We start from the raw sequence: 24030 nt of genomic DNA on the forward strand, positions 1-24030 counted from the left end.
AGAAATAGCAGACGAGTTTTGAATTTCAATGTGTTACCTATAATTCCTATATTTTTAAATTGTTCCTATTTTCCCCTATTTTTCAAAATTTTTACTTTTATAAATCCCTATAATTTTAAAAATTGTCACTGGATAGCTGCTGAAACGCTTATGGGAAATGTACTAAACATCTTAACTCACACGAAATCTTAAAAAATCACTTAATAATGGTCACTTAAAAATAATAATGATGTATATTATATTGGGACTTATTATATGGCATTCTTATGGAATCTGATTTAAAAAAAACACTAAATTTGGTTTTCTGTTTTAATTTTGAAACACATTTTAAGTAAACATTGAAGCAATATTTAATGTGATGTAAAAAATTAAAGTTTAAAAGTATTAGATTTTATGGGGAAGATGTTCCTATATAATACTATTTTTTCGAGACATTTTACCTATAAATGCCTATATGTTCTTTTTTAAGTTCCTATAATTCCTATAATTTAAAAAAAATCGCTGGTATTTCTGTACATGTATAAAATATCGTTTTGTTTTGTAGGTATTTTGAAAAAATTTGAAACGGATTTTTTATTCTTCGATTTGCATAAAAATATTAGTTAACAAAATGTAGTCTCCGAAAATCGTAAAGATAATCGAATTTTGAATAAAAACCTTTTTTCTTCTGTATTGGGTTTATATTTCTAAATAGTAAATCCAGAAGTATATATATTTCTAACCGATAAAAGTGAAGCATGTACTAGTGAAATGTTAAAATTACACCACTGCATTGGAATATTAACTTATTTTTGAAATATTTTTCAGGTAGGATTATATAAAAGTGATTATATAACGTATTTTATCCGTATATTTTTTCTTTAAAAAAAGTTTTTTGATGAATGACGTTAATTTGATGATTAATTATCATTTATTTTATCCATGTAATTTGTCTTTCAAAATCGTATTAGTTAATAATTTCATTAATTATTATTTAATTATTTTATAGGCATAGTTTTTCTCTATAAAAAACATACTTTTGATGTACGACGTCAATTCTACGATTAATTATTTATTTCGATACCAGTCACACTTACGAGGCATTTATACACTTATGGACATACGTTATTTCAGTTATTACATTTAGCCATGTACGATAATAACGTGATTTAGAACACGATATTTAATAACCCTTGTTTAGACGATAAAATTTGGTTGAAAATTTAATTACTTATAATCTTCAGCTTAAAATACAATTTCTAATTTGAGTTCGCAGTACAACGAACAATAGGGCATTTGTATCGTTTCCTTTGCGAGATTAACGTAATCCCGCCTGCCACCTCTGGGGAGAGAAAGAAAAGGATTTCGCCATTGCCGCCAACGATAAGACGAATGCTCCCAACGACGGAAGATGGCGCTGTGATTAATCAAATTCGGCCGACGAATGTTCCTTCCCTCCGCTATTTATCTCACCATAAGTAAAATAATAACAATAAGTATGACACTTCCTATTGCTTTAATGCTAATTTTCTAACCGAACCTTTTATCGGCACTGATACTCTCTTCAAGCTGTGACTTGGACTCGCGACTTACCGTTTTGGATGACTCCTTTTTGATTAAAATTTAGGCCTAATAACGGAGAGCACGTTTTGGAGTCGCGAGGGGCTTTGGTTTTGTTTCGAAGCCCGCGTGCGAATCTCGCGTGATAAAAAACATGAGCCCGTGGCGCCTAGGAGCAACAAACACAACACCCCACACAAGGAGAACGCAACCCGTCAAAGTCGTGGATTTTCTTGTGTACATTTTCATTGGCTAGACGCTTTAGCGCCTGCTGCCGTCGGAAGGGAAAAATTCGGAAATTGTCTTCCCTACCGCCCGTAAAACGTTCAGCGTAAAGGTTCGTGACGCTCGTCCAATGAAATTCGTACACAACACTGCGTTAGCGTGTTTAAAGGCTAGCTGCGTTCTCCTTGTGTTTGTTGCTCCTAGCTGGCGCCGAGAAAAACTTTTTTAATTTTTATCATTTTAGCCTAATATTCCGGCTATCTATCGGAAACCAGATATTTCGGCTTAGCGGAAGTCTCGCGTATTTTAGACACTAGAGGGCTCTGTGCTGAGAAAACATCTTGATAACGCAATAACTATGAAAATCACTTTGGTTGTAAATCTCGTTAATTGTCATACTTATTGTTATTATGTTACTTATGATCCCACGTATATCGGGAAACGGAGCGCTCGTCTCATCTGGGAAATAATGGCAACGTTGCTGCGGCTAAACCGTACCCTCTTCTAAGCCTTTATCGTTAACCGGGGGTGTTCTAAACAAATATATGGGTTGGAGGAATCAAATCTGATATTCCTTATCCGAAGACGGGCTTCTTTGTTTTGTCCGCTGACGGCGCTGCGGGGGCAACGGCGGCCCGCGAGTTAAAACTCTTTGATGATTCCGGGAAAAGCGCCGCCAAACGGCTCCCGGGGCAAACTCTCCAGCGTAAACTGCGTATTGACGTTCGGGCTTTTCCGGCTTGATTATAATAAAGATCTAGTTTTGTGGCGGGTGTGCCGGGGCGTCGCCGATGGCCTTCCTGCCTCTCAACGTCAATCGTCGCCTCGAATGGCTCCTCGCGATTGGCCATGTTTACGAAAAGCCGGCTCTCTTTCTAGGCTTCATTATACCTCCCGACAGATCTACGTGTTTGTTTGTCGCTAATTAAGGTCTAAGGACAAATCGCCGTTATGTTAGATCCGGTAATTTTCGCAGCGTTCCTTTGTGTTATTATTCGAGTGTGTGCTCTTTTAGGACCGAAGCTTATTTACCTCGTGGCTCTTCTCTCTGTCTCCAACGTTTGTACGACGCGCTAGACTAGAAAATTGGGGCTTGGCCGTAATCTATTTGATTATAGGTTTCGTTATTTTAAAATTCCGAAATCCGCGTTGAAATGCTTTAAAAATTATGGGAGTCAAAGCCTGGTAGTCGACTTCTCCCTGAACACCGGAGTCGCGCGTGTGGAATACTTTACAGGCGTTTTGCCCGATTTTTCCATCGCGAGTGAAGCGATTAATCGCTTTAGTCCCATTCGACCGAAATCTCATTCGACCGAAGGCGGTTTTTGAGGTGTCCCATTCGACCGAATTCCGCCGAAACGTGCGGTTTTTATGTGTCCCATTCGACCGAACGCTTTTATGTGTCCCATTCGACCGAACGCTGCTATATAAATTGGCTTTTGGAATGAGCATGAATTATATTTTTATCTTCACCTAGTCAAGAAAAGTAACTGAACCAAAACTGAAGTAGTAAACTTAACCTAACCTAACCTAACCTAACCTAAACATGGATCTTCGATAGTACATACCTTATAAATAAAATACCAAATCACCCCGCCAATTGGGCTACATTTTAAAATTCTTTCGGTCGAATGGGATTTCGGTCGAATGGGAATAAACGGATTAATCAGATCATTTACTTCGCTAGCTTTTGCGATTTGAATACGTGAATAAATAATAAACTTGACAAAATGTGTTTACACAATGTCAAAATGTTAAGTGAGAAAACGATACGGGCTTCTAAAATTAATTTTATTCGGGGTTCGTACACGACCTGGAGAACCTGTAAAAGTCAGAGAATTTGAAAATGTCCCCAAAAAGTCAGAGAATTTGAAAAAATCAAAGGAATTTGAAAATATCCCCAAAAAGTCAGAGAATTTGAAAAAATCAAAGGAATTTGAAAATGTCCCCAAAAAGTCAGAGAATTTGAAAAAAATCAAAGGAATTTGAAAATGTCCCCAAAAAGTCGGGGAATTTTTTAATTTCTCAAAAAATCCAGGCAAATACATTTTTGAAAGTTGTATTAAAATTACATATTAAATATTTGGCAATATTTTAAATCAAAACAATCATTTATCCTACAAAAATGGTCATGGGAAATTTTGCAAATTTGTCAGGGAAAACCTGTAAAAGTCAGGGATATTAACAGGGTTAATTTTAAATTTAAACCAGATAAAACCACTAAAAAAATGCTCAAATTTATTATATCTAACCCTCATTACTTCGAAAATGCTCAAAGTGACCGATTTCAAAATAACGTTTTTGCGCGTGATAGTACCTTTACGTTGTGAGGTATAGCAGGCTTAGTTACCTGTACCCTAACACGGCGGCGTGTTATCACGCGCAAAATGAATTTTAAGATCCCCAATTGCTTATATTACTTTGTGAGACAACGTAGCAGACGACAAAAAGTGAAGGTTAAGTTTTAGTTTCGTTAAATGCAGAATTATGAATATAATATTTTTATTTGAAATAAATAGTATTTAAATTTTTTAATATTTCTAACCCTGGATATTAATCCCGGAAATTTTGTACGAACCCTGTTATTTTTACCGAATCTACGTCTTCCTTTTTTTCCCGGCGGTGGCCACGGCTGGAAGAAACCAGTACTTTTAAAATATCCAATCAAAGCAGGGTTGCCACACGTCAGGGAAATCAGGGAAAAGTCAGGGAATTTTAAGAATTGGTAAAAATTCGGGGAAAAGTCAGGGAATTCAATTTTATCTCAGGGGCACTTTTCGAAGTTAATTTAACTCTAGATCTATGACAAACTCCACGATTATCATTTATTTGCTTGAATGTTTGGCTAATTTTTTCAACATTGCAATAACCTTTTTACTGAAATATAAGTCCATTTAAATTGATTAACCTCTGATAAAAGTGAAATATAAAATTTCGCCTCTAAAAGTCAGGGAAAATCTCTTAAAATGGTCAGGGAAGACAGGGAATAGTCAGGGAATTTGAATCTGAAAATTTTGTGGCAACCCTGCAAAGCTTTTACGTTGTTAAATAAATGAACGGTTCAACTATCAAACGTTCGACGAAAACTGATCCCGAAGCATTTATTCGAAATGCAACGCGTATGGTTGTTTGGCGGAGCGTCTATAAAAAGATGGGGTATACCCGCGCGGAGGGGATTAGAAATCGTATATGAAATATATATATATATAAATAAATAGGGGCGGCATAACAAAGTAAACATCTTTTGAATTAGTTATCCATACTCTCTATAGCAAACTCTTTAGCAATTCTGCCATCTTTCTCCGTTCGTTTTTTGTTCAAAGAGGGAAAGGCGCGGGTTTCCAGTCCGTTTCACTCTCTTTTATTCGCTCCGTGGATTTCTCATATAAGCGGAAAGAGTCTTTATATACTCACTAAGGGCGGGCGGAGGGATCAAATCTTCCATTCCCCCGCGAACCACCATATTATAGCGGACCAAATCCTTGACATCAAAAGAAATATAAAATCCTCAAATCCCCCGTCTCCGAGGAAATGTCACGTATAGTGTCGAATTTATTATTTTCTCCTTTTACCGTATCCATTAGTATCTTCTTCATTTTTGCCCCAATCTCTACACGCGCCATCTAGGTGAAATTAATCTTTTTTTTCATATCGGTACCTAAAAAGTGAGCTTTTATTTTATCATTTTCTAAGTAATAATTGACGTTTCGTTTCTAAGCTATATGGAATTTGGTAGACAGTGTGTCAAAACGTAAAGGGTATTTAGAATTTTAAAGACCTAGTATTTCTTCTGCCTGTGTTCCTTTAAGTTTTCTTCCCGCCGCGCAAATATCCTGGCGGTAGGCCAACCGCAGAACACCTTGGCCTACCACCAGGATATTTGCGCGGCGGGAAGTTAACTTAAAGGAAAACAGGCAGAAGAAATACTAGGCCTTTAAGGATTTATATTATAATTCATTATAAAATATTTTTTTTAAAAGAAATAAAACCAAAATATTAAACTTAATTAGGTTAATTTAATTTTAAATTATATAACAAATTATCCGTCAATTAGACAATAGTCACTTAATTTTTTTGAAAATCAACAAATTATTCTTACTTTTCGCGTATTTTATCATCCTTCTCATAGTCCATAGGTGGTTTCTTCTAACTTAAATTATTCTTGACTCGCGTGGCATGAAGGGCTGGCCATTACCCTCCTACGCCTTGTAACCCGGCCACCTGAATTAATGGCTTAAAAAATCGCTGGATGACTTAGGCCTAAGGTGGTGCCTTGGGTATTAGCCTAGCTGATTATTATTTTATTATTATGTAAAGCTATTGAATATTGATTTGATTTTGATTAAAAGATCAAAAACTGCCAGCCCTGATGAAATGTAATATTTTGTTTCTCAATCCAATTTTCAAACTTTCAACAAAGTAGGAAAACCAAACCCAAAATCTCGCCCCCCCCCCCCTCTCTCGATTTACCCGTTTCAATTCCCTCCCCTTTGCTTTCCGCTTCCGGTTTTTCTTCGGCGAATTTCTGGCTGGCATTGTTTCCGATTGGCGACGCGATACAAGCGAGAGGAAAAAGAGGCACGGATTCCTGTTCGAAGCCGTAACCATAGATCAACTATCAAAGTCCCGGATCGGAGATCGCCGGAGCCAAACCGGATGCCAGCGACAGGACAGCGAATTCAGCCATCCCGTCTCAACAACGAGGAAGACCGACAATAAAGAAGAAACTCCGAGAAAAGATACTTTTTGGCATGGCGTCATCTGCTGTTTATGTAGACGAATAGACAATAGGGATTTCTTTCCAAAGCTAGATGGCGCTCGAATCTTTTCAAAGCGCGGCAATGAGAATCGATCCTCGATATATCTTTTAGTTTTTAGTCCATCGTTATAGCCAGTGTTGTTGTTTTTTATCTCTGACTTTATATCGACCACAATGACTGGAGGCCGGCAATTTAATTACGAACGTCAAAAGGGGTCGATCCCAGATGTCAGAATCAGCGGGCCCTGTCGCTCTGTTCATGATCACCGACGAGAAAAATACGATGGGACCAAAATAACCAATAAGCCCTCTCTCAGTATATGTCGTATTTTGCAGGCGGTGTTGTCAACTGTTTATTCAGCGAAGCTTCGCTGGTTATTATTATATTATAATATTGATGGCTGTCCCGTCCTTCTCGTTTATTGAGCATTCGCCGTTGGTGGGATCAGCCGGCATCCTTTCACCTTTCTCGGACAGCTGAAGCTGACGCCAATTATTCGCTGGCCTTGTTTCATAATTAGCCGTTTCTCTGCTAAGATAATTAACCGACATTAAGATGTTGAAGTTAATGACGTTTACCTAAATGAGAAATTAGACTTCATACCATCGGTATTGTATAGAGCCTTCGATTGCTTTCGTCTTGTATAAAGGCTTTTTTAAAAATTTAAAAATATCCAGTATGGTTAAAACTATATTAAACCGGTTGTTTAAAATGGTTAAAACCACTAATAACAAAATGCTCAATTTGCTTATATCTAGCCCTCATTACTTCGAAAATGCTCAAATTGCCCGATTTCAAAATTACGTTTTTGCGCGTGACAGTACCTTTACATTGTGAGGTATAGCAGGCTTATTTACCCGCTTTTATACCTTAACATGGCGGCGTAATTTCACGCGCAAAATGAAATTTAAGGTCCCTTAATTGCTTGTATCTCATTACTTATTACAAAAAGTGAAGGTTAAGTTTTTGTTTTTTCAATATTTCTAATAAAACCGGTTTAAACCAGGGTTGATTAAAAAAGTCTGGCTGGTTCTTGTCAACCCAGTTTTAAACATGATCTTTCGATGGAGAGGTTAGCGCATTACTAGTTTATTTTGTGCTACTCGTTTCGTCAGCTTAAGGCCACCAAAAAATATATAACTCTGCTGTTTTACGCCATCTTTACTTGTACTGTAAATTACACAAAAGAAAGTGTATATATCTAATTATTTTGGGGTAATCTTGTAATTTATTTTATTTTATTTTTAAATTTTGTTAGAATATCTTGAAAGTGAATCTACTTAATATATTAAAATATTAAAATACAATAGATCGTAGTGAACAGCCTATATTCATTCTACTATAAATTACACTCCCACTAGAGGTCGTTCGATAACGCGATGAATGGCCTGTGAGTCAACCTCTCCACAATAAGATCCTGTAAGCAAATACCACCTAATAGGATAATATATTTTTTAAATAGTTTTACTAAATATTTTTCACAAAAAATTACACGTTTTTAAAATAAGATAATTGGTTTAGATCAACGCCACTAGATACTCGTCAATTTGCATTCCAATTTATTTTTGAATTTATCATTATTATCGAATATAGGGGTTTACTTTTGGAGCTCTAAAAAAAAAAAATATCGCTATCTTATCACGGCGAAAGCAGTTCAGCGTAACCATCCGCGCTTCGTAGGAAGGGACTACATTTTGAGATGAGAATAACCAGACATTCGCTCTTAATATCCGTACGTAACTAGCTTATAGGGTTGGTTTCAATGTCGGGTTAGAGTAGACGCCAGCAAAGTTATAGATAGGGTCGAGGGTACAAGTTCCGCAGTTCCGATATCGATGGATGCGGCTCGATGAAGCGAATCTAGATATACATTCACTCCAATATATGAAGGCTCTTCCCCACAGACACTGTTTTTCGCGGCGCGTCTCCGATGCTACCAGCAAATACAAAAGAGAGAAAGGCAGAAATAGCATCGTCGGTCCATTTCTGGGATGGATTCTTGTACCCCCTCCACTCTATATTTTCCTTTCCACGCGGGCCCTTGTCTTCCTGACCCTTATGACCTTCGACCATTTTACTTCTTATGAATAATACTCGTGAAAGAATAATAATAATAATCAGCTAGGCTAATACCCAAGGCACCACCTTAGGCCTAAGTCATCAAGCGACTTTTGAAGCCATTAACTAAGGTGGCCGGGTTACAATGCGTAGGAGCCAACAGCTCCCTACACTAACTATTACCGTTAAACTCGACAAGTTTTTATGGAAGGGGAAACCGAAGAACTCGGGGGAAAACCCCTTAAACCAGTGGGGAGAGAACTTGCAAACTCAACGCGGAAGGAGTTGTTCCGAGTTTTCAAACTGGGATCGAACCCGGCTCCTCTTGCTGCGAGGCGAAAGTGCTAACCACTCCGCCACCGTATTATTTTATGCCCTCTCCTCTATTATCAAATTTAACTTTATCATTCAACCAAAAGGGTCCCATGATTACTTTAACAGGGTTGTCATACGTCAAGGAAACCCGGGAATTTAAAAATGGGCCTAAAAAGTCAGGGAATTTTTGAATTTTTAAAAATTCAGGGAATTTAATTTTATCTTGGCACTTTTTGAAGGTAATTTTACGCTAGATGTATGAAAAATTCTATGATTATAATTTATTTCCTTGAAAGTTTCGCTAATTTTTTTCAACATTGGTATAACCTTTTTACTAAAATATAAGTCCATTTAAATTTATTAACTTCTGATAAAAGAAAATATAAAATAAAAAATGCGGGAAAAATGGTCAGGGAGTAGTCAGGGAGTTTGAATCTAAAAATTTTGTGAACACCCTGTATAAAATCTTATATTTTTATACATGATTCATACATACCTGGAAAACATGGAATACCAGGAAATATCAGAGAATTAGATAGTCAACAGAAAAGTCAGGAAATTTAATTCCGGTTGCAAATGGGAAACCTTTACTAAAATTAAAATATAGGTTCAAAATCGCGCAATTTTGCACTAAATAAGGCAGGGAAATTTTCCTTAGATGGTCAGGGAAAACCTGGAAAAGTCAGGGAATTTGAATCTGAAAAAACTGCATCATCCCTGATCCAATATTTGATAAATTTTAGTTCTATATTATTATGCTGTACAATTAAATTTTGTGTCCTGAATAAATTAAAAAATATGATTATAAGGAATTTTATTTTTTGGTTGTGTTCCCAGCTTTACAGCATATCATTTTGTAGCAACCATAGAAATAGAAATGAGACTAGAACCACGATCGGATTGGGGGGAGATGTACCAGCTAAGGAAGACTATGATGGTCCCGATGATTGCCATAAAAACGAATTTGGTTTAAAGCCTAAATATTTAGCTCGAATAAAGCTTTTGCTCTTTTCAACCCGTATAAATATAATATGAAATTATGAGGAATTTTACCATTTTCGCGAAAAACATTATAAATCAATGTTTATTCATAGCCGACAATTATCCAAAAAATATCAGAAAAAAACCATTATTTTTGCATGTTAAATCGTTGTTTATTCGTATAAAATGTTCATAAATAAACAGTTAACCAAAATTTTTATGATTAATCGAAATTTTGCCGGTTAATTTATTTGTTCCGCCGATCTCTATATATATGTACTTTTCCAGTTTTCCTCTGCTTTTTCAAAGTGACTTTATTAATATATTAATCGGGAAAATATAGTTAATAAATGACAGTAATTTAAAGTAAATAGTCGTAATACAAGCTAGCAGCGCCGCCACACGTGTTTACGAAATGCATTATGGAAGCTTTCTTAGTTTACCAATAACATCACTTAACTATTAGAAAAGATATAATTAAAATAATATAGGAATTATATAGAAATTCGAGACAAAACGTAAAAGGGAAAAAACGTATAGAAACGAACATCCATAATTCGTTTTGCGATACACGACCTGGAAAAGTCAGGGAATTTGAAAAGGTTTCCAAAAGGTCAGGAAAAAGTCAGGGAATTTTAAAATGATTCCAAATTTTCAGGAAAAAGTCAGGGAATTTTAATATGCTCCAAAAAAATTAAGCAAATAAATTTTGGAAAGATGTATTAACAATACATAATCAAAATGTTTCAAGATTTTACCTCAAAACATTCATTTATTCTACAAAAATGGTCAGGGAAAATTTGGCAATAATAATAATCAGTTAGCCTAAATCAACTAGCGACTTTTAATGCCTTTATCCCAGGTGGCCGAGTTACAATGCGTAGGAGGGTCGTGGCAAGCCCTTCATGCCACGCGAGCAAACAGCTCCCTACACCACGGTTGCCACGGTACCTGGAAAACCTGGAATTCCTGAAAAAGTCAGGGAATTTAAACATGGGTATAAAAATCAAAGAAAATTTAGGGAATTTTAAATATTATTCTATAAATCAGGGAATTTAATTTCGGTTGCAAATAGGATTTTTTTTCCCAAAATATAGGTTATAAAAATACGAAATCTTGGCACAAAATAAGTCAGAGAAAATCTCCAGAGATGGTCGGGGAAAACCTGGTAAAGTCGGGGAATTTGATTGTGAAAAACTGGCAACCCTGTACACTAACTATACTCATTTGTCTATTCGCGCAGGCTGGAACCCATATCGATCATATTATATCCTTCTGTTGTTACAAATGCGTACATAGTTAAAAACTTTATTGGCTTTGTAAGATCCTATCTGGTTTCTTTTTATTATTACAAAATGAAATTTATTATGCAGATTTTTCGTAAAGATTACCTGGTTGGATCGTCTGTTTTGGTTGGATTTTGGTGGAATATTGATGAAATTGCTTGGGCGAATAAAAGTTGTCCCGCGGCGAAATAAAATATGAAAGAGGTTTCTCTTCGGGCAGAAAGGTATAGGCTAAGGCTTTATTCGGAATTAGCCTACTGGCATTTCCCATTTTGCGTCGCGTCTTGACTGAGTAGAAACGCCTTGAGGGGGCGCTCGGCTCCTATAGATTGTCTAGTAACTTCGAAGGGCAGAGAAACAGCGTCTTCTCTTTTGATTTTGTTCCTGGATGCGAGAGATGGAGGAAAGGGGGGGGGACGGGGCTAAGTGCATCCACTTCCAGACCTCTTTCCGCTCCTTTTTTGGGAGGATAACTTTTTTCCTCGGTGCTTTTTCTCTTTCGACGTACGCCAGAAAAAGGAGGAGCCCTTGTTATTTCTCTGTTCTTGTCCATCAGAACAGAACAGCGTCGCCCCCAAGTCCGATTCGACTCGTCCGTTCGGAGTAAGACGGCGGATGGGGTACGGTGTACTCGTCTCATCTTCGACGGCTCAACAGTCGTCCGCCGGCGCTACGGGAAAATAGGTGGAATGTCACATCTGCTTTTGTAAAGTCGACGCTCGTCGCCGCCGGCGAAATAATTCCCGGAGTTCGTGATGCGCCGCGAATACCCGATTTCGTATCCAATTTTTTTCGTTGATTTTTTTTGTCCCCTTATTGTGTTCTCGCTTTGAAATATTTGGAGAGTGTACCGTATAGTACCGTCGAAAATCGGTAGAGGGCGGTAAAAAAGCGCGCTCACTGGAGCTCGGTGGACTGGGCTTAATTCAACGCGCCAGGGATCTTGGTGAATTTAACAACATTAAAGTTGCTTTGCAGACGCGTTTTCCCCCCCAAGTTCCGCTTTATTTATGAGCCAGAGTTGGGAGGAGACTCATGAGGGACCGGGTTTATTAATAAGAATCGCCCCCACCTTACGATGACAAAGTTTGACACATTTTAGAGATATTTGTCTTTTGCCCGCGTCATCGTTTCACTTATTTCGTAGAGATGGCGCTAGTTGTTTAAAACCCTATACTTTTTACTTCTCCCTGAACACCGATGTAGCGCGTGTGGAACACTTTTACAGGCGTTAGTAGACCAAATATTTTCGAGTCTTTATTTAAAGGGGAACGGCCAAGCTTTTCCAAATATCGCCTTATTTGCATATCAAAAGATCAACAAGACGTTCAATACACTTACACGTACCTTATTTTGTCTTTTTAAAAATAGTTTTTGGCCTTAAAAGTTGAAACGCAAAATAACGCCAAGTATTTGGGTTTGAATTTTCGACCTTAGTGAGTGATTTGCGAACTATCCTAACGGTTTTAAGGCTTAGTTCACGTATAACTGGAACGCGCCGCGCGTGCAAAACAAATCTTTCGCGTCTTCAGCAGCGCACGCTTCTAGCCTTCTATGTTGTTTTTCTGTCTCACCGATTTCTCATCAGGTGTCGCAGCGGACGCGCGCTTTTCAATTTCCCGAAATTACTTTTATTAAAAATTAACCACTCAATATTTTTTGATGCGGTTTTCGCCATAAATTTTAGTTTTTAACGGACTAAAGGGCTATCTAACTGGTTAAAGCTTGACCATTCCCCTTTAAAGCAAGTGTCGGCTCGACATCAAATAGCTCTTTATATATATATATATAGTTTAGGTTACAGCCCACTAAATAGAGTATAAGTCCTCTAAAAATAATACTCTACAAAGGCTCTCATTTGGCTATTTTCAATTTTAGCTTCCTTTGCCATTAATAGAGGGCACCACGCTCTCCACTAAAATCGCTTTTTTTCGAAGAATGAGATAGATTCATGGCCATCTCTTAATATAACAGGGGCCTGTTCATAATACAGGAGCCGACAGTCGCTTTAAGTTTGTTTTCCACTAGGGGGCGTCATGGAAAACGATTGTACGTCCCAAAGTTGTACGACGCGCTAGTGGAAACCAAGGCCAAGGGTTACGATGATTTTTTGCGTCTTCTTGGCATTTTCCCATAGTGAAATCCAAACTTTATTCCGACAAAGTCAACATTCGCGAATAGTAAATTCGTGCTGGAAAAGAGAAGCGTAGAAGGAGGCGTAGGTAAGAGATGAGACCGGTTAACGATCTATTTGGTTAATATTCAGCCGTTAATTTGGTGACTCGTGGAACTGTTTCTAATTTTCGAAGGCTTAACGCGGCAGCTCAGTCTCCCTTTTTACGCGTGCCGGCTAATCGAAGAATCGGATAGATTCATGGCCATGTCTAATAACAGGGGCCTTTTCATAATACAGGTGGCAATGACAGAGCCGACAGTCGCTTTAACTGTGAAAACTGTCTGTTGAAATCCGGGTTGTAGTGCAACCAAACGAAGACCTCTACCTTACGTTTTTAGGCGTGGGTGAGGGCCCAAATAATCCGTAATGGCGCCCGGTAAATCCCAGACACGGCTAAAATTTGTGTTTTTTTATTCCTTTTTGGCGTTTTTCTCACTTTTCGTTTGATGGAGAATTATGGATGGAACTCTGGCTTTCCTCTTTTGCCCCTTATACATATTGACGGTGTACATTAGGGGGCTAAAGCGAAGAGTATGTATGAAGGAGAAAAGATCCGTAGGAGAGATAGAGAGAATAGGGGCCAAAAAGCCCGTGGGGTGCCATCCATCTTTAAACCGTTGATCCACTACCCGGTAGGAGAGCGCTATATACCTCCGCCCTGGGAAAAAAATGCGGCCATACTTTTACTCCGACGAAAAGTAATTTATTTTCATTTTAAACCCCAACTTTTCTTAGCATTTGTATATCCGACCAACCTAAAAAAATCACGAATTTTAAATAATGGAAATATTCGCGGTCTGCTCAGAAATCAATCACGACTAACGCTCCAAAAGAAATAGCTTCATCGCGACTGAAAATAATAAGAGTTTAACTAATCTCGCGAAGACCCAGACTCGAGTTTCGCGGTTGTATAAACGTTTTTGACTACAAAAATTCAGATTTTTTTTGGCTTTTTTGAAAATGTATATGTTTTTTTTGTAAGAATAATATAAATTTTATTGAATGTCATCGTAAAACCCAAAACAAACACTTTTCTGAAAATATTTCAGTATCCGCAATACCTTGGGAACGTCGATTAAAGGGAGATCCGATATGGAAAGTGCAATTACAAGGGACCCGAGGTTTTCATGGCCGATTTTGTTCAAAGTCGGGCGTAATGTAGACCTATATGAGATATGAAATTTCCCAAAAGGAGACGTTGCACTACCCATTCAATTTTCCATGGAAACCGAAAATAGTTTTGACCACTTAAAACAAAAAACTTCATTTAAAAAAGCATGGGATTTCATTTTTTGAAAATGGGTAATTTGGACTACAATTAGGTAAATTTCATCAAGTTTGGGTAAATTGTAACATTTTTGGGGTAAAATAAGGAAAAAATCTTTTTTTAGTTTTGAGTGGTCAAAAACATTTTCGGTTGCCATGGCAAATCGAATGGGTAGTGCAACGTCTCCTTTTGGGAAATTTCATCTCTCGTATAGATCTACTTTACGGCCGAATTTGAATAAAATCGGCAATGAACACGTTGGGCACTCCCCTTGTTAGTATGAGAGATATAGCGGGCTGATAACTTCGGTTTATTTACTTTTGTCAGAAAGCATCCGGCGAAGATAAAATTAGTAATATTAGCATGATATATGTAGATACGTCAGGGAAAACAGGGAAAAGTCAGGGAATTAAAAAATGGGCCTAAAAAGTCAGGGAAATGTCAGGGAATTTTAAGAATCTGTGAAAGATTAGGGAAATGTCAGGGAATTAAGGTATTTTTACTCTAGATCTACGGCAAATTCGATGATTATCATATATTTCCTCGAAAGTGGCGAATTTTTTCAACATTGCAATAATCTTTTTACTGAAATATAAGTCCATTTAAATTTATTAACTTCTGATAAAAGTAAAATATAAAATTTCGCCTCTAAAAGTCAGGGAAAATCTCTTAAAATGGTCAGGGAATTTGAATCTGGACATTTGGTTATTTATCTTATTCATTTCTGGTTTGGCAAAGTTCTTTAATTCCGAGATTAAAAGAAGCATTTCTCAGGTGGGGTACTTACATGAATTACCTGTCATTCAAGTTTCGCTAATGACGTATACTCAATAACTAACTTCCATTGAAAACCAACAATTTTAATACGGCACTTTCTCTAAAACGACGTAATCCTTTCTCCGGCTATCGCGGATAGACGCGTGTAAAATGTTTCTATTGAAGGATCTTAAAACACTGACAAAGCTATAAGATATGATATTAAGATCCTAAATTACCGAAAAATCTACGAAGAAATATCATAAAACACCGTCAACAACTCAAAATAGTCGTATACCGGGGCGTCGGCCAATTCCTCGCTGCCAACTAAAACTGACTTAAATTTGAAATGAATTTCGATTAAGCTTAATAAGCTCGATATTTGGTTTTGGTTTTTCCTCAATCTTATCGGAACCACTTGTCCGATTTTGAAACAGGATCCAGTTTTGGAAAGAAAACAATTCCGCGCGTCGATCGGTGTTCGTTGAAAAGGCGATGTTTCGGTTTATTAGGCCTCGGTCGGATACTTATTCAATATTTAAAAATTTAAAATAGCAGAAAGTTTCTCCGTTTTTTAAACTTTCCAAAAAGGTATTAATCGACTTTCTACTGTGAACGGTTTTTGAAACATTTGAAAAACAAAGCGTTCAAAAACTTTTGTCCGGGGCTGTACTTCCAAGAAGCGTAATCGGGCAAAATCTGCCAAAGTGCCATTACATTACGTTGAAACACGGTACAGCGGTGTTCTTTCGGAATTTTTAGGTAATGCTTAAGCGATTACCCTTTTTTGCAGCTATTCAATCTTTCTTGAAGCTCGTCGAACGGGCCTTTTTTTTAAAAAACGAAAACGCCCGATGCGACGTCTAAAGAAATCGATTAATGAAGGTTTTTAAGTGCCGTCTTCCACGAAAAAAGTCCCTCCGAACTTTTACAAAGAAGCACTTAAGTGAAATGATGTTTCTTCTCGATTCATCCTCGCCCGTTCTTGGATGACTTTGAAGCCCTACAATTTCGCTAAAACATTATCGAATCCTTTAAGCTTTGTTATGAAAGAACGATGGCTAATAATTCAAGTCAACAACAAAGTTAAGATCGGAGAGACACAGCAGGGTGACCAGACTTCCTATATTTCCTTTTTATTTTTTTCCTATATTGTCAATGCCTTCCTATAAATTCCTTTAATTTTACCTTATTTCCTATATTATCCTATAATTTCACCAGTTTTCATTCATTTTACCTGTTGTACTTATTTTGATTTTCAATTTTATTTTGAATTTCCACCAAACAATAGTTGTCATAATACACAAGAATAATAACTTTGTTTTTTCCGCGTAGTGTAACCCAAAAACCTTTCGTCGTCGTGTACCCATACGTATCCTATATTTTACTTTATTTGGCCTATTTTTATATTTTCCTCTAATTTGCCTATATAGATTCCTATATTTTCCTTTATTTTACACATTTTGGATCCTATATTTTCTTATAATTCGCGTTCAAATTTCCTATTTTTCCTATAAATGTTTCGTGTAATTTCCCTGGTCACCCTGACACAGTAAAGCTCATTCTGATCGAATATGGCAACTGGGACGAAATTGTCGTTTAAAAGAGTGAATCGAAAATGAGCCTTTATTAATAAGCTAGTTTCAATAACCCCACCGCCATCTATCAGTTTTAAAAATAACTATTACTTGTCACTTAAAAAGGAAGCCTAAGCTGACGTCATAGGTTACTGAGGTCACGCCGTACCTTTGACTATGGCTGCCATACTGGTATTCTTTTTTTTTTCATTGTTAAAAGAATGGATGACGTATTATATACGTCATGCTGCCAAGTCCCTATTCCGCGTGTGTCAGATATTATTGAAACTGGCTTATTGAGCTCACGTAAGCTGTACCACTGTATCAAATGTGACAAAAGATTAAGCAATATCATAACGTGTTTCTCTTTGACCATGCTTTATTAGTGGACTCGACTTACCCCAATATAATATAACTATTAAAATATTTTCTTCTAATATAGACCTCGAGCTTAGGAAACTAGCGCCATCTGCCTTGATATCCGTAAACTAAATAGGTGAAAAAATAGCAGACACATTTTGAATTTCTAGGTTTATATTCAATTTAAAAATCGGTCGGTAGGCGGCGATACTTATGACCTAAATTTAAATTACGCACGAAGCAATCGACCAGTTGTCAATAGTTATTAGAACTCCCTGTTAAAGATGTCGCAACGGTCCAAGGTTTATTGAAAATTGAAACGCTTTCAAAAGGAAAAATTTGGTAAAATAGGGATTATCGAAAAATAAAGTTAACTATTAAATAAACGCGTTTCCTCTCGAACCTGACTGTAATTTTGCTAGTGAAAATAGTAGGCATTCGCCAAAATCGTTACTTATGATATAACCCGTAAAACATTTCACTACGGTTTAAATTCCTCGCATTTACGTCCAATTTGGTACGAAATAGTTTATTTCGATTGATTAGGTTTTTAGCTTTTCCCCCCACTTTAACCGGACGTTTTAAATTTCCCGTAAAAAATTCTTTTGCTCGAGTTACTGCCCAATTTTTTTATCCCCGATTTGGTAATCCGCCGAAATATTGCCATTCTCGGCATATTTTCAGCTTCATCCGGATTTTACATTTTTTATTCTTTATCCGATATGCATTTTTTTTGTACGTTCGGTTGAGAAAAACCAGATCGCTGATGGATAGCAATGGATGACTTTTTCCTTGATAGGCTGGGCTGGTATTTGGTAGAAGGGATCCGTGTAATTTTGTTTTATTGAGTTTGTATTCATCTCTGATGTTAGTCTCTTCAGGGCCCCTGCTGCACGGCTTTGTGTAACGTTTTTCAAAATCTTTTCGAATAAAAAATAATGTGGGTTAAATTTCTAATTAACCTGATTTTCTTAAAGTATTTGAACAAAACAAGGAACGTTTTATAAATAATTAAATATTCTAATTAACGGGCCACACTGGCGTTTGAATTTGACCTGTTTCTAGCGCTATTTTTCGGAATAGGATTGGTCGTATTTGCTACCACGTACTAAATTCGGGCCGAATTTTTCAAAAACCGGTGTGGCTCTTTAAATAAAAGTTAAAAGTCAAAAAAATGTAACGAATTTTTCAAAAACCGGTGTGGCTCTTTAAATAAAAGTTAAAAGTCAAAAAAATTTATATTTTTTAATTTAAAGTAAATATTATCCTACATTTTAATTTAAATCGTCCATTTAGAGCAAAAATGTGACGGAAAAACTGACTCTAGCAAATGTACTGATTTAATTTTTACGTCCTTGAGATTCATACTTCTTTCGTAAGAGATATTATTTACTTCTGGTAAGTGTGCTAGCGCAATTAATAGGGTGGCCATGGGAGGACGTGGCGGAGGTTCGGAAACGATTTTTAGTCGATAAATCATTAGCGCATTCTTGGAATACCTTTGCTATTGGGTGCTTTTCCGGAAAAGTTTGCCTCGGAGGTATTTTCCGATGCCGTTGTCGCTGCTTTCTCATTTCAATCGACGCGTTTGTTTACTTTAAATTCCATTTCCGACGCCATTTACTCAGATACACTTTATCAGAAGTTTATAAGATATCTCTTACAAGATAAGTATCTATCTAGGCCTTAAAAATTTAACGTGTAATAAACGCGTTTTCCCTGCCAAGCTGAAAAAGTGTTTCGATCAACCGCAGCTGCCGCCGAAAAATAAAATTATGACTTAGGCCATAAGTAATATAATAAAAATAAGTATGACATTTAACGAGATTTAAAACCAAACTGATTTTCATAGTTATTGCGTAATCAAGAATCAAGATGTTTTCTCAGCACAGAGCCCTCTAGTGTTTAAAATACGCGAGACTTCCGCTAAGCCACAATATCTTGTTTCCGATAGATAGGCGGAATATTAGCCTAAAATGATAAAAATTAAGGTTTTCTCGGCGCCACGTGCTCATGTTTTTTATCACGCGTGATTCGCACGCGGGCCTCAAAACCAAGCCAAAGCCCCTCGCGACTCCAGAACGTGCTCTCCGATATTAGGCTGAAATTTGTATCAAAAAGTAGTCATCCAAAACGGTAAGTCGCGAGTCCAAGTCACAGCTTGAAGAGAGTATCAGTGCCGAAAAAAGGTTCGGTTAGAAAATTAGCATTAAAGCAATAGGAAGAGTCATACTTATTGTTATTATGTTACTTATGCTTAGGCTAGATAAGTAAAAACATCAGAAAATGAATTTTGGAAACTTCTATGGCTTTTGTAACCGACGTTCTTTTTGAATTAATTAGTCCTCAGCAAAGATTTACCTATTTTATCATTAATTAACGTATTTTGATGGTTAAAAAGGATCTAAAAAGAGGGTACGTAAGCTATTGATTGGATCCACGACTTAAAAGTATTGCTCTCAAGAAGAGCTCAATAAGATCTCGCGACTGTAGCCACCCTGGTTAAACTCCGCTCTCAAAGCTCCTTCACAAAGATAGTGCTTTGAAAAACGAATTGAAAATCCTATTAACCATATTGATAATGTTCTACAATTTTTGTTATAAAATGTTTAGGTCGTTGTTAAATCGCCTAATTTGTGTTATTTTCTATTTTGCAGGCTGATTCTTTGGTTGTAACACCACACAGCGATGCCGTCAAGAGTTGCGTCAACAAGGGCAAACCCGAGGTAATTGAAATTTATTTATTTTCTTAAATTGCCCCAAGTTGATTCATTAAAATAATAAATTAATTAAAATATCAGATACCTCTTTTGTTCAAACCCTGTAATTTATCTTCTCCTTGAACACGAATGTAGCGCGTGTAGAGCACCCTTACAGGGGCTAATAGTCCGAATATTTAGATCTCGTTTTTTGAATAATGAAACATTTTTAACCCTATTTTTCTCAATTTCTTCTTAGCAATACGACTGTCACAATCATATTCGCGTCATCCAACCGATAGACGATGGAAACAAGATGTACGTTTGCGGAACCAACGCCCACGATCCGCGAGATTTCGTTTTCCAAGTAAATCAAACGCACATGACGGTTGTGAATTACCCTGGGACAGGGAACGGAGCCGCTAAATGTCCTTTTGACCCCGAGGACAACGCCACTGCCGTGTGGGTTGGTGAGTATACTTATAACTAATCACGCCACTTCGAACTTTAACCTTCATGTAGTCTCCATTTTGTTTTTTTATAGAACACGGTAATCCAGGTGGATTAAGCGGGCTTTACAGTGGAACCGTGGCTGAATTTAGCAAAGCCGACACTGTCATCTTCCGAACCAATCTTTACAACTTGAACAACAATGAGACGGCTGCTTACCAGTTTAAAAGAACCGTGAAATACGACTCCAAGTGGTTGGACAGTAAGTTTAAACTGGCAAATTTTAGCGTTGTCCCATCTAGATATAGGAGCAGTTATTATTTTCGATTGTGTGGTCCCAGTGTTTTTGATGTTGGCGAATGGACCAGCACGAAATATCGATATCTGCTAAACGGTACTTGATAAAACTATAATTGAGGCATCATTAGCTCGGTAATATTTCAATCTATCAAACCATGCCAGCTTGGATTAACAATAGTAGTGACTACCTGTATATATCACTTGAAAAAACTTGACAAGCAAATAACTTTTGCAACAGCAGTGCCGCTTCGGCGAATTTAACAGAGAATTTAAAAAACTCCCGTAACACGTAGCCTTCACCAAGGCAGAACCCGTAACAAACACTTAGGAAATGCACGCGGAACGCTAGAGTGATATATACAAGTAGGCACTACTATTGTTAATCCAAGATGCCAGTATTTCTCTGCTGTTATAAATCAAATAGGGGTTTTTCTCCTCCAAATAAACATTAAAAGTACCTTCCATAAAATTCTCACCAAAGTCCAATATTGAGTTTGTGTTACTGTGACAGGACTTACAACGTGTTTTTCTATATATTGCGAAAGCTGGCATCAAAGTTCTGGCAGCATTGTTCAGCAAGGGGGCAAAACAGTTGGGAATGATTTTATATAAAGACCTATTGAGGTTTGTTGTTCGATATAAATTTTCAAAATCAGGATGAGGGCATATATTTGGGCACTGATATTTCTGAAAACTGTTGGTCCAGAAATGGAGGGTTCGTACACGACCTGGAAAAGTCAGGGAATATGAAAATGTTTAAAAAAGGTCAGGGAATTTGAAAATTATTCCAAAATGTCAGGGAAAAATCAAGGAATTTGAAAATGGTCCCAAAAAGTAAGGGAATTTTAAAATGACCCCAAAAAAATCAGGCAAATAAATTTTTGAAAGAAAATCGTTTTCAAGATTTTTACCTCAAACCATTCTTTTATTCTACAAAAATGGTCAAGGAAAATTTGGAAATTTGGTCAGGGAAAACCTGGAAATGTTAGGGAATTTAATTCCGGAAATTTTGTACGAAACCTGAAGGTTAATGATACCTCAATTGATACTCAAAGTCTCCCGGCCCATAAAAATTTGGGTGAAACTACTATTATGGCCTTTGCCATATTGTTACTGAAATTTTAAAGATTCACATGTATAAGACGTTATAATAAAATTAGACTGAGACGGTTAAATATCATCACCTATCGCAAAGTTTAAAAATAATACCATAAACTATGGTTTGTATAGGTGGGCCAATATTTCACAATGCTATAGTTCTTTTCTTAGGAGAGCGAGGGGACTATTTTTATTATGGGAATATTTTGGCGGGTCACCTAGTGGGTCTCGCTTCCTTTTTTTTCCGTCCAGGCAAATGAATAGCCACTGGTCATTTATAAGTGCCATTCCCCCACCAACTATACGAAGAAAAAGAAGTGTCTTGGTGGCGAAACTTGCCAAGATCGGAAGCTTATCTTATGATGGATGGCAAATCTCCTTCCTATTTTTCTATCTTCATTTTTTTAACTCGTGCCTCAAAAACGAAATGCCATTTATTTTCATATACCACGCTTCATGGCTTTGGCCTTATAAATTTAAAAAAAGTACTACGAAATTCGCCATAACTAGTTTTTAATTTTGGTAAGATTACACTGTTATTCCTTTGTATATTTTCTTGGGATGTTTTTCTACTCTAATTTTTATTTCTTATTTCTTTTCAGAACCGCAGTTTGTTGGTTCTTTCGACATTGGAGAATTTGTGTTTTTCTTCTTCCGAGAAAGCGCCGTGGAGTACATCAACTGTGGCAAAAATATTTACTCCAGGGTAGCGAGGATATGCAAAGTAAGTTGTAAAAGTTGTTCTAGAAATTATCCCACGACTTTTTGGTTATGATATCAGTTGCACCAAGAACGAATTGAAGTAACTGCGAACAAACAAATAAGTATCCATTCTATTCAATGATGTACTTTTTTCACAATTGACGGATTTTGAATTGACGTTTTAGCGCGCGACACTACCGGTACATGTCTTGGGCACACAGCCTTCTTCGCTTGCTTTTTTGACCATAACATGTAGAAGTATTTTCACGCGCAAAATGAATTTTAAAAGCCGTCAATTTGTAGGGATAGCTAAATTTAGTCGCCATCTGGTGGTCAATAATACTACTATAATATGAATTATTTTAATATAATTAAAAAAAAATTAAATGACATTCAATATTATTATATTTATAATAAGAATGATAGAAGTGATATCATGTTAGGGTAGGGTACAAAAGCGGGTATATAAGCCTGCTTTACCTCACAATGTAAAGATACTGTCACATGCAAAAATGTAATTTTTAAATCAGTCAATTATTTTATTTTACTATTTCATATTTAAAACTAAAATTTATATTATTTCATATTTAAATGTAGTTCCCTTTCAGCCGAATGTGGCGTAGGCAGAGCCTGAGCAGTAATCAGCTGCTATTTCATAATTCCGTGTTTGTTTGTTCTCAAATTCCTCGATATGTTCTTGGTTACTCTACTATCAGAAGTACATAAAAAACTAGATATATTTTATATAACATTTGTTTTTTAAGACCTTAGAAATAGTGTTGAATATTTTAACTCTCTATTGCAAAAATAACAATTGTATTAATTTTTTTAATAGAGTGATGTTGGTGGAAGAAATATTCTTAGCACAAACTGGGCATCTTATTTGAAAGCAAGACTTAATTGTTCTATTCCTGGCGAATTCCCTTTCTATTTTAATGAAATTCGTAAGAATCCTAAATATTTAATTATGTAAATTAAAAATTTAGGGGTCTCATTGTCTTCCTGGTTTCAGAAAACGTCTATAAACATCCGGACAATGACAAAAAATTTTACGCTATATTTACTACTAACACGTAAGTTCTACTGTATTTGAGAATACTAATATTGTACTGTAATTATAATTTTTCTGAATTTAGAAATGGCTTAGTTGGGTCCGCCATTTGCACTTATAGTTTAGATTCGATTCAAAAAGTGTTTAATGGGAAATTTAAAGAACAAGCCGGGTCTTCATCAGCCTGGCTGCCAATACCAAATAATAAAGTTCCTGAACCCCGACCTGGTCTCTGCGTTAACGACACCCAGACTTTACCGGATTCAGTCTTAAATTTCATTCGTGGGCATCCCCTTATGGACTCCGCAGTCACTCATGATAATGAAAAACCTGTTTTCTACAAAAAGGACGTAATATTTTTAAAATTGGTTGTGGAAAACATTGAAGTTGATGGTATTCCTTATACGGTCTATTACGTTGGAACAAGTAA

General features: G+C 36.6%; 1 protein-coding gene across 2 annotated transcripts in view; it reads left to right on the plus strand.

The window, feature by feature from the left end:
- The window catches only part of Sema2a (Semaphorin 2a), a 216565-nt gene that overhangs the window by 189974 nt on the left and 2561 nt on the right, over positions 1-24030 (plus strand). For both annotated transcript variants that reach the window (XM_090162799.1, XM_090162798.1), the window contains exons 4-10: positions 19958-20026; positions 20259-20469; positions 20544-20711; positions 22450-22571; positions 23385-23493; positions 23562-23622; positions 23686-24026. In XM_090162799.1, coding sequence (XP_090018925.1) covers positions 19958-20026; positions 20259-20469; positions 20544-20711; positions 22450-22571; positions 23385-23493; positions 23562-23622; positions 23686-24026 — 1081 coding nt within the window. The remainder of the gene's footprint in view (positions 1-19957; positions 20027-20258; positions 20470-20543; positions 20712-22449; positions 22572-23384; positions 23494-23561; positions 23623-23685; positions 24027-24030) is intronic.

Source organism: Leiobunum rupestre, chromosome 11, assembly GCF_980474605.1.
Source record: "Leiobunum rupestre chromosome 11, qqLeiRupe1.1.hap1, whole genome shotgun sequence".
Classification (NCBI taxonomy): domain Eukaryota; kingdom Metazoa; phylum Arthropoda; class Arachnida; order Opiliones; family Sclerosomatidae; genus Leiobunum; species Leiobunum rupestre.